General features: G+C 41.3%; 1 protein-coding gene across 3 annotated transcripts in view; it reads right to left on the bottom strand.

The window, feature by feature from the left end:
- glcci1a (glucocorticoid induced 1a) overlaps positions 1-13,571 on the bottom strand; it is a 24,558-nt gene extending 10,987 nt beyond the window's left edge. For all 3 annotated transcript variants that reach the window (XR_004213609.1, XR_004213610.1, XM_031871276.1), the window contains exons 1-2: positions 12,843-13,571; positions 3,188-3,339 (exon numbers count right to left, since the gene is read on the bottom strand). Coding sequence is in view for 1 of the 3 variants with exons in the window: in XM_031871276.1 (XP_031727136.1) it covers positions 3,188-3,339; positions 12,843-13,188 (498 nt within the window). In the remaining 2 variants the exon portion in view is untranslated. The remainder of the gene's footprint in view (positions 1-3,187; positions 3,340-12,842) is intronic.
- Positions 13,572-14,018: the final 447 nt, after the last annotated feature.

The raw sequence follows: 14,018 nt of genomic DNA, 5'->3' as shown, positions 1-14,018 counted from the left end.
CACACACACACACACACACACACACACACACACACACACACACACACCACTCAGTGAAAGCTGAGCTGGGCTCTGCAACACAGTGTGAGAGTGTGACTTACTAAAGTGAACCCAGTCTCATCCAAGCATACACTCACACATTCAATACAACCTCCCCATCCAACACCCAGAGGACACTTGACTGCTGTCCTGCTCATCTTAAGGTGTCCACACAAAGGGCTGTTTGTTACTACAGCATGTCCCCTCACTCTGTCTGCTTCCTGTTTGTCTTGGATAAAGAGAGATGAGGCCCCCCTGAGCTGATGAGACACTCTTCATATGGTCCCTGGCTGATTCTGCACTGTATTTTTTACTATAATTAAGTTATTTTTGGACTTAAATGTTCCGTAAGCACACATTCAGTATAATGTAACAACGTTGCTGTAAGAGCCATATGAGACTTTTCTTCTTCTTTTAGCATATATTTCTTTTGGTAGACTTTTTCTATGCAAATTCTGAACCTTAAAAGTTACTAGTAATTATAACTGTGAAATAAATGTATTACTATAAAATGTATGTGCCTCTGAAATGTAAAAGAGTATCAGAAGAACGTAGCATGATTCAGGCTCGTGTTTGATGATTGTCACGGTTGAGACACTGGTTTACTGCCGTAGGAGGAATGAACATGGAGGAGTCTGTCCATTCTTAGTTAAAGGCTCTGGTCTCGCTGTCCACATTCCTCTCCCGTGTGTGTATCTCACTCAAGCCGCGATGCGTATCAGAATACACACATTTGAGTAGCATCACGTGATATGATTTACAACAACAATTGGTTGTTGTGTTTCCTGGACCGCTGAACCGCTGCACCTGTTAAAATAGAAGCACTCTGTCAAAATTAAAAAATTCCCAATTACCTATCGGCTGTAGGTCCAGGTCCGGATAAAACGGCGTCATAAATATTCTTGGCGGCTGACCGATTAACAGCTAACCGTTGACGTCCGTACTAAGGACATATTCAAATAATCTCATTTCAGAGAATGCAAACAGTGATTTTGTTTTTTTGACATTTCTGACTAAAACATAATTTAATTGATCATCAAAATAATTGACATATGCTCACCTTAGCTCTACAATGTTGCTTTTTATCTGAATCTGAATCTTGAAGAGTCAAATGTAATTGAAATAAATGGAAACTTATCAGGTGATCAGTGCCAATATCCAGTATTTTGTAGCATTAGAGCTTCCTAGTGTAATAAATAAGGAATGTACAAAATGAATACTACATTCACTAAAAAGTATCATGTCAGAGGTAAAGGCTTATGGACTGGCCTATATCATATATAGGACATCATATATCATATATCACCAAATAATAGTGTAAATTATGAAAGTATTAGTGATCAAGCTAGCTATCAGGCTGGCTGGCTTGGTCATTTGTGTGCAAGATTAGTTAGACACGAGTGTTTTTGTGGTCTGCGGATGAAATGAGATGGGCATAATCCTTCTCTGTAATTATGACACATAAAAACATAGTCATGTACTAATCTGTTATTGCCTTTTTCATGACATTTGTTACGTTGAGTCAGGTTGATGGACTATGAAAGTAAGCAGGCAGGAGAAAAGCTTAGTTTACACTCTACATAGGTAAGCCAGCAGGTGTGCGCGACAGAAAATTATGTAATTATGTTGCACGCTTGGTAGTTTCTTCAATACAGCATGGTGTTCATTTAGTAAATGATTGTGCCTTTTAGAGTAAAAAAGACGTTAAAGCGGAGTATGCTTTAGGGCAGAATTACTGTGATTGACAGGTTGTTACAGCTACCAGAGCCATATACAGCGTCTCTACATCACTCCTCCACATTCCAAATATGGTCACTTCTGTTCATTGGTTGCAAAAAAGCAAAGACGGCGACGGCCGTATTCCAAGATGCCGACGCCAAAATCGCCAAACATCAGTCCACAAACCAATGACAGACGTCACCATGACTGCGTCCACTTCTTCTACAGTCTGGTATAAACATCTTTGTGGTGCTCGTAGCTCGCGTGCTGTCTGCGGAGGCTTGTGCTACCGTGCCACATACAAGTCTAACAAACCTTAGTAGGGGAAGATATCCATGCAATACAAACATCCGTCAGACAGCAGCACCACACATACAGACTCTCACAATCATGCCTTTGTATCACTTCAATAGTTAATAATAAACTGGAAGCTTCATCCGGCGTTTGAAGCTCCACAGATGTGTAGGTGGCAAATGTCACACAGCCTGGGAGAAACAGGAAGTATAGCGTGAGAAGATCACGGGGCAGGAAGGTGTGGGCACAGATTAAGATCAAGAATGGATAAACGGATATCTTTACTGTCCTCAAAAACATTCTAAATCCTGCAGAGTCCAGACATGTGACCTATAAAGACTGGTAGTGGTGGTGACAAATGCAGTCCTCACTGAAAACTGAAGAGGATGATGAAGATCACCCCCAAGGGGTGCAGCTCTCCAGTCTTCACAAAGGTCTTATGCAAGTAAAGAAGTAGAATGGACTTGTACTGGATTTCTAGTCTTCCGACCACTCAAAGCACTTTAACGCTACATGTTTTTCACCCATTCACACACTGATGGCACAGCCTTCGGGACCACTTTAGGGTTAGGTCCCTCAGAAGTCATGTGTGTTGTTTGCATGTTCGTGTTCAAATCAATTTCAAATAAAACAAGAAGATTAAAGCAGGTCACGAACCGCTCGCCGGCTGCACATTCCGGCTCTGAGCTGCATCAGCAGAACTCATGGACGTGGCTCTAATTACCAAACAAATGTACAGATAAAATTAGATTCATCATCTTTTCTGAATCTGTCTAAGCATCAGCAAACACACATTCCACCAAAGAGCATGTGTTAAAGTTCAACTAACGCTCATACAAGTTTGTCAAATTATCATTGAGTTGATTTTAAGTCTCTGTGCAGACGATATATGAAATATCCCCTCATCAGTACAAGAGACCAGGACAAGTATCAGAACCCAGACAGCCAGCTTTTGCAACATCACAGGCCGTTCATACCATCAACTCTTAATGACTAATAAGCTGGTATTATTATTGTATTGGGAGTGTAGATACTGCATCAACTGCCCAACTCAGAACTGTAATAAATAAATACCTCTGGCTTCTCTTTTCTCTTCATCTCTGTAGGGAAGACGGGTGTTGGGTGTGTGTCTCACCTGTGTGGATTTATCTTTCATACACGATGGGTAGTGCACATGGGCGTCACGAGGCCACTGCCCAGTGAGGTAGGGTCCAGTAATAGTGCCCAGGGAGGAAGTTCGCCAAATGGTCCCCAAGCTCCGCACCTGCTGGGATTTTGTCCTTTCGACTGCACAGACCAAAAGACAAGAGACAAGATAAGAGACAGAGCAACATTAGCTCTATGAAATAGGAACACGAGTAGTGACAGAGAATCAGCACCTACAACTGAGGCTCTACGCAGCTTTTTGCTTCTTATGGCTCACTGTTTTGGTTTTGGGGTACGCTTTAAACTGGTAAAAAGCTCCCTGTACTAATAAATAAAGCTCCTGTACAACAGCTGCCCAGCACCACACAGCAGACACAGAGTCAGGTTGAGCTTCCTTTGAATGAAATAGACCTCAGCAGCCACATTGTTGAGAAAATAAAACCCCAAAAAATCTCATCCTGTCTCATCCTGTCTCTTTCTATTTTGCCCTGTCAGCGACTATGATCCACGGTGAAGTGCCGTGTTATGTGACCGGTGTGGCTCGCAAGTCTCCCTCAGCCTCCTTTGATCATCAAACATTCAAATCCGTTTGACAGAGGAGGAATCACAAACGGTTTGCTGCCAAGTATGTTTGCACAGACAAGAAATGTGGCTTGTTGCATGACAATAAACAGTGCAATAGTATAAGACATCAAAAAAATATATATAAAAATGTACAATGGAATATGACAAAACGAACAATATAAGAGTACGTTGGTATAAAAAAAGTCAATTTTTGTTATTTCACTGGCTCCAACAGTTGCTAAAATAAAAAGGAGTGCAGTCGTCATCGTCCTGAGAAAGACCACATCCACATCGTCACGTTGTGAGAGCAAAACATGGTGTGAGCATCCCTCCTCTGTAGTAACCTGGTGTCTTAGCTTCTGGTAGGACACTTGCTATAAATCCACAGGCTTACAGGTAAGCTAAGGGGACTAAATTAGACTTGGCCATGATCTTCCAAATATGTTAAATAGCTCAACAAAGGTAGTGCCTCTTCAGAAGGACTTTTCTAGACCAATACTGCAGTGAATCTAGTCGGCCTATAACGACCTAGCACAGAGCCCCCAGGCCTCCACAGTAGGAATCAACTAATTATCTGCCAGCTCAATTATCGGCTGCGATATTCAGCATTTTTAGAATTATCTGAATTGGTATTTTTACATTTTAAAATAAATAATATATTTAAAGAAACCGAATTTATTGTGAAAAGTAATACACACATCATTCTCCAAAGAGGCAGTAAAACCACTTCCAGAGAGGCCGCTCGAGGCTGGAGCTGCAGCCGGAACGAGCCTCCGGAATCTCCAGAATCACCACCTGGTGTGTTTGCTCAAACTGCCCTCTGATGCCAACTGAAACCGAATCACTGCTGCAATGAATGTCAGCCAGTGGTTTGAAGGACCGTAGTTTATCCGTGATCCGTACCGACCCCACACCCCCAACGGTTCAGCAGGGGAACCACAGAGCAATTACACAGCTTAACCATCATAGTGCGATACAAAGTTTTACTGCCAATTGTTATCGGCCGATATTTAATGACAATCAGGAGATCCCTGATAATGCTACAGTGTGAACAACATGTCAGTGTAGAAAGAGCTAGCAATGTTGGCAGCACCAGAGCTAATAGCTGACATACGGAGGTCCCATTCATTTACATCATGATGCATTCAGGCTCTGTTCATTCAAAATGTTTTGGACAAAGGTAAATTACAATGTTATCATCACCGTGTTGGCAAATCTCAGCAACTACCTTGGTTAGCAAATTGTTGTTATACGCATTAGCCATAATGACAAAGTTGCTATAAACAAGAAGTACTTTTTAATGAAAATGTATTTTTTATAAATACCAGCTTTAAAGCTAATGAAGGTATTGGTCAGACATTATCAGTAAGGCTGCACTGTGTGAACTATATGGACATTTGGGTTAGTCAGCTACTGTTTTCCACAATCTGCCCAACTAAACCAGCCACAACTATACTGCAACAACAGCTTGTCAGCAGTACACACCAAATATGGACTGATCTGATGACTAATCCTGCTGCAAATCACATTTATTTTAAAATGAACCATTGTGAACCACGTTGGTTCAGATAAGTAGCTCAAAGTGCAACAGGCCTACTACTTCCTGTCATTTGATGTGTGCTTACACGACCACAGTGTGCAGCTACCATCACACCACTGAAGAAAAACGGCTCTGGAGTGTTGTTTTTAGTAGATGCTAAATATCTGTATCTGAATGGAGGTCAGTGTTCCAGGGACATAATAACTACCTATGTTGAAAGGATATTCTGAGCCTTAGTACTGCAAACATGTACTGCTAGTGTAAAAAAAAAGAAAAAAAAAGAAGCTCTTATTCATGGCATTTTCTTATTTCTAATTGAATAAACATGATAAGAGTTTTTGGCACTACAGTTTCCATCCTGCTTTGGGTGATGTTTTTAGGATATTGGTGTCATGGACACGGGTTAGCTGTATGTCACGTTATATCACAGTTATTGTTATTACAAGTGATAGGGCTGCATGGTGGCAATAACAAGTGACAATTGATGATGTTAGCTCATATTAGCTATCTTAGCTTAGTCCGCACAATCCAAACAAAATAAACAACTGCCAACAGCCATTGTCCTTCCAACCATAACATATGCATCGTCACTGGTTAGATTGTAAAATGAGAACAATGAATTTGTATTTAAATTGACGATGACAGCATTACTAACGGCTAACAAACAAAGGTTCCGTTCGGTTACATTATGAAGCGTTCAGGCTCTGTTCAGTGAGTATTGGGTAAAAGGTAAATTATAACGTTATGATGTGTTTAATTGTAATATTGAAAAATGGAGTGTTGGTGAGAAACTTGAATAAACCCAGTAGTTTGAAGGAGATGTTTTCACAGCAACATAAATAGATATTAGAGATGAATTATGACCCGTTTACACTAGCTCTAAACAGCTTATAATACATCATCAAAACTATTAATGGCAAGATTTGATTTAATCAATAAAAATACAATATTTGATTTACTTATTATTTGAATTGTTTGTTTTTATGAAGAAAAATAATCCTACATATGACTATTAAAAAGTATAAGGGTAACATTTAGAATGTTTGATGGTTTACACTGACTTCAGAGCAGTTTGAAATTAATTTTGGGATGGTGGCAAAAAAATAAATAATAATCAGACAACAATATGGATCATTAATGATCAGCAATTAGTATCGGCGGCAACAAAATGTGATCAGGGATCTCTAAAAGCTATATTTGCTCCCTGATCTGATCCGTGGGTTGTATGTTCCGTTGCTCCACTGATCTACAGTACATGCATTGTGAATGGGACCTTGGTTTGCAGCCCACTGAGCTGCAGAGATGTAAAAGCCCCCAGCTGCATTACAACGAACACAGCTTCCCAACGCAACCATACGTTTCTAGAGTCACATTGTACTCTTAGCAACTTTCAGTGACATTTCAATAGACCTTTGAGGTTTCAGAAATCACGTTTGGACTTCCTGTGTAGTTGGTTGACAAAGACACAAGCCCATGACAAACATTAGAACAGAGTGTGCTGATTACAGAACATTTCCGTATTTCTGAAGAATCAGTGGAGCCAAAGGCCTTGTGTGATTTATGCGCTAGCTACAGCTGATCGGAGCCCATCTGGACTCTGGGAGTTCATTCCCACATTTGGTTGATGCTGAATACATTTGTGGGATAACAAGGTCATCCAGCATGACTTTGAGTCATCCGACCATCTCAAACCGCAGAGACACAACCCCACCAGGGGCTCATACATTATTCAGAGGGCTCTATTGAAAGGACCGGTTCACAGGTTTCCATTTACACAATGTGTCACTGTATGTCACACAGTATTACACTGTCGCTCTCTGGTTTTCTCACTCCTACACAATGAATGGCAGCGGAAAGTTTAAAGTAGGGCAGGTTGAGTAAAATGAAATGATGCACCTCCTCACAGATAATAATACTGTGAAGGTTATAGGGGTGGGAATCACCAGAGATCCCGCGATACGATATTATCACGATACTTAGGTCACGATACGATATTATCACGATACTGCGATATTATCACGATATTGCGATACCGTAGGCCTATATTGTGATTTATTACTTTTTTCAACTTCAAATTATGTCCCCAAAGGAAAACTGTGTCAACATGTCTTATCTAATAAGATAAAGTTTTCAGTCTGTTCATCTCACTTCAATCATTTTTATTGCAGCAAAATAGGATTGTCAAGCAGACAGACTGACCAACAATGTCAGAAATGTTGCATGAACCTGACAAACTGAATTGTTTGTATTACTACATAGTCCAACTTAACTAAATGCAAACGTGTGGACTCAGTATATGAACTATAACTTATATAAGTAGGATATAAGATTTATATAACTCAGTATAACTTGCGATGCGTGGACGTCGAGGGCAGAGAGACAGTTATGCGCTGCACTCTCCCCATGAGCCTGGCTACTGTTGGCAGATTTAACCCTGTTGTGAGGCCAGATGTCTCTCTTTGTTTTGACCAACTTCCTACCAATCACGCTGACCCGGGACCTTTGCTGACCTCACCAGAAAACAACTCAGCACCATCTAGTGGACTGAAAAAGTAATTGATTTGATTTTTCTAAAAAAAAATAAAATAAAATTAAAAATAAAATTAAAAAGAAAATCTTTTTTTTTAAAAATAGTTTATATTATTAAAGATCGATACTTGGCGTCCGTGCATCGATACAATATCGCCACGCAAAATATCGCGATACTATGCTGTATCGATTTTTTCCCCCACCCCTAGAAGGTTATAGCTTCTGTATTACAGTATCATGACAGTGAAACACTTTAGCATTAGCCAAGATAAAGTCTGGTCATACCAGCATTTTAAAATTACACGTCAAAATAAATTCCAGCAATCACAGATTTACTCACAGATGCAAATTAAATTAACACGACTCTTTCACATCCAGTTCAAATGTTGTAGATTTAGAAACATAATGTTTGAAATATGGCTAATGAATATTCTGCTGATCATTTTGTAGATTAATCATTTAGTCTATAAAATGTGAAAAACATTGTGAAAAATGTCGATCAGAGGTTCCAAGGGTGACGTCTTGAAATGATTTCTTTCGTCTGACCTACAGTCCAAAAAATAGGCAGTATACAATCGGGAAATCCTGCAAATATTACTGATTGAGAAGCTGGAACCCATTCTTTTTTTTGCAATTTTTGCTTTAAAGAAATTTGTAACAATCAATTATCAGTTATCTCTAAACTGAGTGTAAATACAATCTGTGGAACTGTTAATAGCCAAGCAGAATATACATGAAGAAAGTACAAAGAAGGTGGTTCAAAATGTGAGAAAGATTTTTTCTCTTTAAAATATGTAGGTAGTCTGCAGTGGTGTATAGTAACGAAGTAGAAATACTTCGTTACTGTACTTAAGTCGTTTTTTTGGATATCTGTGGATATTTTCTGCTGAACACAATATTATGCATTTGCCCTCTACATCCTCTCGTCGGAATGAGCATACTTATAAACGCACTGTTACAACTCCTTCATAGTGTCATATTGCTTTTCGGAGAATTATGATGATAAGTTCATAGTAGATGCAAAAGTATACTTATGTACAATATATTATGTTGAACATTGTTGCTCCTGGATGGATCACAGCCAACACAATTATTTTCAACACAGCTCCATGTCCTTGGTCATGGTGGCACAGCACTTAAAAGAATAAACTTCATAACTCTCAAAATTCTGACCCTTTGCTTTTTTATTAACAGCATTTACTTGTACTTTTACTTTCAATACTTAAGTACAGTAAATATCAGATACGTTAAGACTTTTACTCAAGTAGTTGTCAGGATCCCTGTCTGACCCATTGTGTGTTAACCTCTGTTTTCCCCCCCAATCTCCTCTCCTCATGTGTCTGTCTTTCCCCTGGTTGTTTTGTTGTGCCATGTGCTTGGTGTTGTTTTCTCGGTCCTGCCTCCAGACACCTCCCATTGCCACCGCCCTGATGGATGCACAGCTGCGGACAATCTGGCTCGTTACCCAGCAGCATATCAACCCTGGTCTTGCAGGCCTGGGTTGTCAGTCCGTATTGTCTTCTGCCTCGGTAGCCTCCACTGCCGTTCCGTAAGTTGAACCCCGTTGTTCCTTTCTGAACTAATCTCTCTCCTCTCTGCTACGGATGTAGATTACTGGTCGATCTGCGTACTCTCCGGTGTCGAGCCACGGGACATCACACCGTTGATCTGCCAACCCTCCGGTGTCGAGCCACGGGACATCACACCGTCGAGCTACCAGCCCTCCGGTGTCGAGCCACGGGACTCACACCGTCAATCCGCCTGCCCTTCGGTGTCGGACCACGGGCTCCACACCTTCACACACCTTCCTGTCTTTATTCTGGCCAAATAAAATCCGTTACATCGGACTCTGTCTCCTGTGGTCTTGCGTTTGGGTCCAATCCGTGAAATCCCGTGACAGTAGTATTCTAATAGGTGACTTTTACTGGAGTCATTTTCCAGTAAGGTATCTTTACTTTTACTCAAGTATGGCTTTTGGGTACTTTATACACCACTGGTAGTCTGACATATAATCGGCTCAAAGTTGACATGTCAGCAAACATTCGCCTGTTTTACATCCAGCAGCCACAAAATAACACTAGCAAGAGTTTTGTTGTGTTTGCCGATCTAATAAAAAGCCCATATTCCCACTCTCCTCCAACTCCTGAGAAAGATATCTGGTTCTTTAGTTATGCTCACTGGTTAGTAGGGCTGGGCGGTATGACCAAAAATGCATATCACGGTATTTTGTAAGATTCTGGCGGTTTCACGGTATATCAGGGTATTTTTTCCCCCGCGTTAAAGCATTAATTAATTAACGGCGAAAAGAACCGGCCGGCCAGCGAGTGGTGAACAGCTGTTTGTGTGGCGTGTCTTCCGTTCTGTCACTTCCTGTTTCCTTCACCTACATTCCCCTGGGTCCTAAGCCCCTCCAATTACAGCTTCTTATCACCCTCTATGTACCAACGTATATTTATAACAAATACCACACATATTACACGGTAATCAGCGTTGCATATGTGTCAAACCAAAATACCTTTTGTTCAGTCTTTGTTCATCCTGCATCGCTCTTTTCTGTTCTTTATGCAACGTTACTGGAGCGACAGAGCCTCTCCCAGCTGTTAGCAGACTGTTGTTAGCGAGCTGTACCCAGCATGCAGTTCGGCAGTGAAATTTTATAAATGTACAATTATTAGTGTTACAAATTGTTTATGTGTCACAAACTGTTGTGTGTGTGTGTGGTGTTTTGCCCTGTTAAAGAGCGTTAGTTGTGGGTTACTAATTGTTGTTATAAAGCTATAACCATGACTAGGGTTCCCTTTCAATACATTTAAGACAACTAGCTCCGACCGTAGCGCTTACAGTCTATTGTCTGATCCACACTCCAGAGCAGAAGGTGGCGGTAATGCACCAATGCGATGGATGCCAACCGCCATAAAACTAGAAGAAGAAGTAGCGCTGTGGCGAATAATATATTTTGCTGCCTGTTGAAGAGTGACAGATCCGTCAGCTGTTTGGTGCTGTGCCGGCCTGCCACAGCCTAATTTGTTCCACCACAGTTTTATAAGGAACCGAAAATATTGTTACACTTCTCAGCGGGTGCGGTCCACGCAGTCTGTCTGGGGGATTCGCGGGACCCGTCTCGTTTAGCTTGCTTTGTGGTTATAACCAGTCATATCTATACAAGCAATGTGTACAAAAATTGTTGACAAGAGCACAAAGTTCTGTCATAGATCTAGCTTTGTAATGTTGATGCATTTTAAATCTTCTTCTGAGGGACAACGCCCCCGGACCCCTCTAGAGGGCCCCAAGTCCACTCACCACAGTCTCACAAAATCCTGTGGGAGACACTGTATGAATATGTTGTTTATTGCAACTATACATTTTGTATCGACCTGTTTAAAATGCCTAAAGTGACTAATGACCACAAGGATATCGCAATAGACTAAAATGTCCAGTAGCATGAACGGGACAATGAAATGAGGAAATGATGTGAACTCATCTATCTGTGTAATATGTCCGATAGTGATGGCACTAGCAGCCTTCCATACTCCCTCCCTGTGTGTGCTGGTTGTTGACAGGTGTCCAAAACACCATGCTCAGTGGCAGCCTGGCGTACATCCATGCCCCACCTTGGCCACCCCCGATCACATTGCCCTAAACACGCCACTGCTACCGGCCATGACATAAGAGTGCAAAGATGCAAAATGAAGCTCATAGAATAACACTATGTAACATCTCCATCCAGATCAAATGTAACACATTAGAGCTAACAGCTCGTCACAAATGTGTGTAGTGACGATGTAGTACAACATATGCAACAAACAACATTGCTTTCCTTTTTGTAGACAGCAATATATTCTCATTTGTTCATGTTTGGCAAATAGTATTTGTACATACATGCATGTAGTAGCAGAGGCTGGCCTGTGTTTATGTCTCACAGACTGCTAGGCCCCAATGTTGCCATAGAGCTACCAGCTGACGACATTTCTTTTCCGTTTCAATGATGGTAAACAACCTAAATGTAAAGGCTTACTGAGAAGCTTTCGTTGCTCACATTAGATTTTGTAAACCTGGCCAATCATGCCTATAATGTAGACCAGTGAGCTGTTTATCTTGGACAGAGTAGCTGCATCATCAGCCACACAGGCATCCACATCCTGACGTGTTTACCTCATCGCGGCAGGGTAATGACAGTGTAATGCAAGAATTACAACGTTCATTTATACCCTTATAATCGCAATTAGAACACACTGGAATAATAACGTGCACCAAAAACAGCCTCACATCTGTAATGTGCTAAAAATATTACCGATATTATGATAGCCATTGGAACATGGTTGCGGGAGCTATTGTGAAAATATAAGTTATGTTTTCCGAGACTATTGTGCAGCTTCTAGATGTGTTAACGCTTCAGCGTCAATGATCACATCGCGGATGTATTATGACCCATTTAGAAAGCTAGCCAACTAGCCGAACACCTCGCCCCGGTGAGGAGAGTAACGTCGTAGTAACAGAGAGCCGCTCTCCTAACTTACTAAGGAAAACACGACATTTATAGGTGGTCGGGCTTATTAGGAAAGTTATGCAAGTAAAACACATGTCATAGCCTCTGTGTGAATAATGACTGTCCGCTTTACAATTCGGTTCATATTTAATTTACAAAGTGCGCTCATTTGAATACAAATTGAATATTGTTGAGCTGCTTCGCCACTAACTTCTCTCACCAAAACACAACGTGGCGCCTAATGGCGAATGGTGGGGGAAATAGTTAAAGATGACATTTTATTTAAATGTAATGTTAGATAGTGAACTATGCATAGGCCGAACATAAGAGTGGCGTGTGTTTGTTTGAAACCACTCTTGGTTCAGGTTTTTAAACTCAAGGATCGTGTTGATTAATCGCCGAAACCTCCAAATGTCATATTTTTCAAGCTAGTTTGGCGTGACGGATAAGTTAGCACCGAGCTATCTGAAGGATGACGGTTACAATACAAGATACACTTAGATGTACTTTGAAGGACTGACTTACCTTTGGAAACAGGCGAGTGGGGAGAGCTTCTGCTGTCCGGTGGTGAAAGGCTCTGCCTGGGGACCAGCCTGCCGTCTGATCCGCTTCCACCCGGGTTGGCGGGACTGGAGCAACGGGACGTCGTCGGTCCTGTGTTGCTCCCGGCTACTGACAAGGAGCAGGAAGCGGAGCGGGTTGGGATGTGCTGACTTCCACGGAAAAGCTGGTACGGAACCGTGGCGCGGATAGGTGGCTGCAACCGGACCGCGGAGGAGTTGTTGCTACAGGACGAGCTGGAGGTTGTTGGGGAGCCGCTGTGTTTAAGTCGCTGCTGGGATGAGCTGGCTGCTGCACGGGATGCTGACATGATAAGCCGTTCAGTGGACACTGTAAATGTATTGTTAAACAGCTCAGAAACTAACTTTACGGTAATGTTTTCCAGCACACGACCTATAAGCTATCCAATTGACTAACTTCGCCAGCTACTTAAGCTTCTGAAGTTAATTCATGTTGTCCAGTTCAAAACAGTCTCCACTTTACATGTCTGCAATGTTAGCGACGAGAACTAACGTAAGTTAATACTTATTTTTTCGTGTTTGAGATCAAACACAAACCTCCCGCCTGTCCTGGTAACAAACATTATGCAGAAACATTGTTTTTACCGCATTACTTAGTCAATGTGGTCAATTTCGCAACTCAGGACTCCTCTAACACAAGTTAAACGGCAGTAGTCAGTTGACACAACTAAACCCAAGAGGTTGGACCATGGGTGCACCCAAATCATTACGACTCTCTGATTGGTGCTGGACTACTTCCTGGATATGTCAATCGGTTGTTCATTGGATGTATGGAAGCTTTAACAAATGTAAATGAGCGTCAGGTTGACTTCATGGTCTGTTATTGGTTGGTGACCACTGCCATAAGGTCATAAGGTGAAAATGTATTATGTGCATACCCTCAATGGGCATTTAAACAGGATATAACATGTTAACCATGTTCAAAGACAACATATGAAGTGAATGGCCTTTCTTCATTACAGCAAAACATAAACACAATTTCTATACATTTTCTGCTCCTTCTTCATTCAAAATAAAGAAAAAAGTTATACAATTTAAAGTAAGCCCAAGTCAAGAACATGTCCCAAGTCAACACCAACAAGTCCCAATTCAAAGCCAAACAGTCCCAAGTCAAGACAGG

This window comes from Anarrhichthys ocellatus, unplaced genomic scaffold (genome assembly GCF_004355925.1).
Source record: "Anarrhichthys ocellatus isolate YVR2014 unplaced genomic scaffold, GSC_Weel_1.0 scaffold57, whole genome shotgun sequence".
NCBI lineage: Eukaryota > Metazoa > Chordata > Actinopteri > Perciformes > Anarhichadidae > Anarrhichthys > Anarrhichthys ocellatus.
Note: the sequence above shows the minus strand (reverse complement) of the source record. Positions and strands in the feature narration are given on the sequence as shown.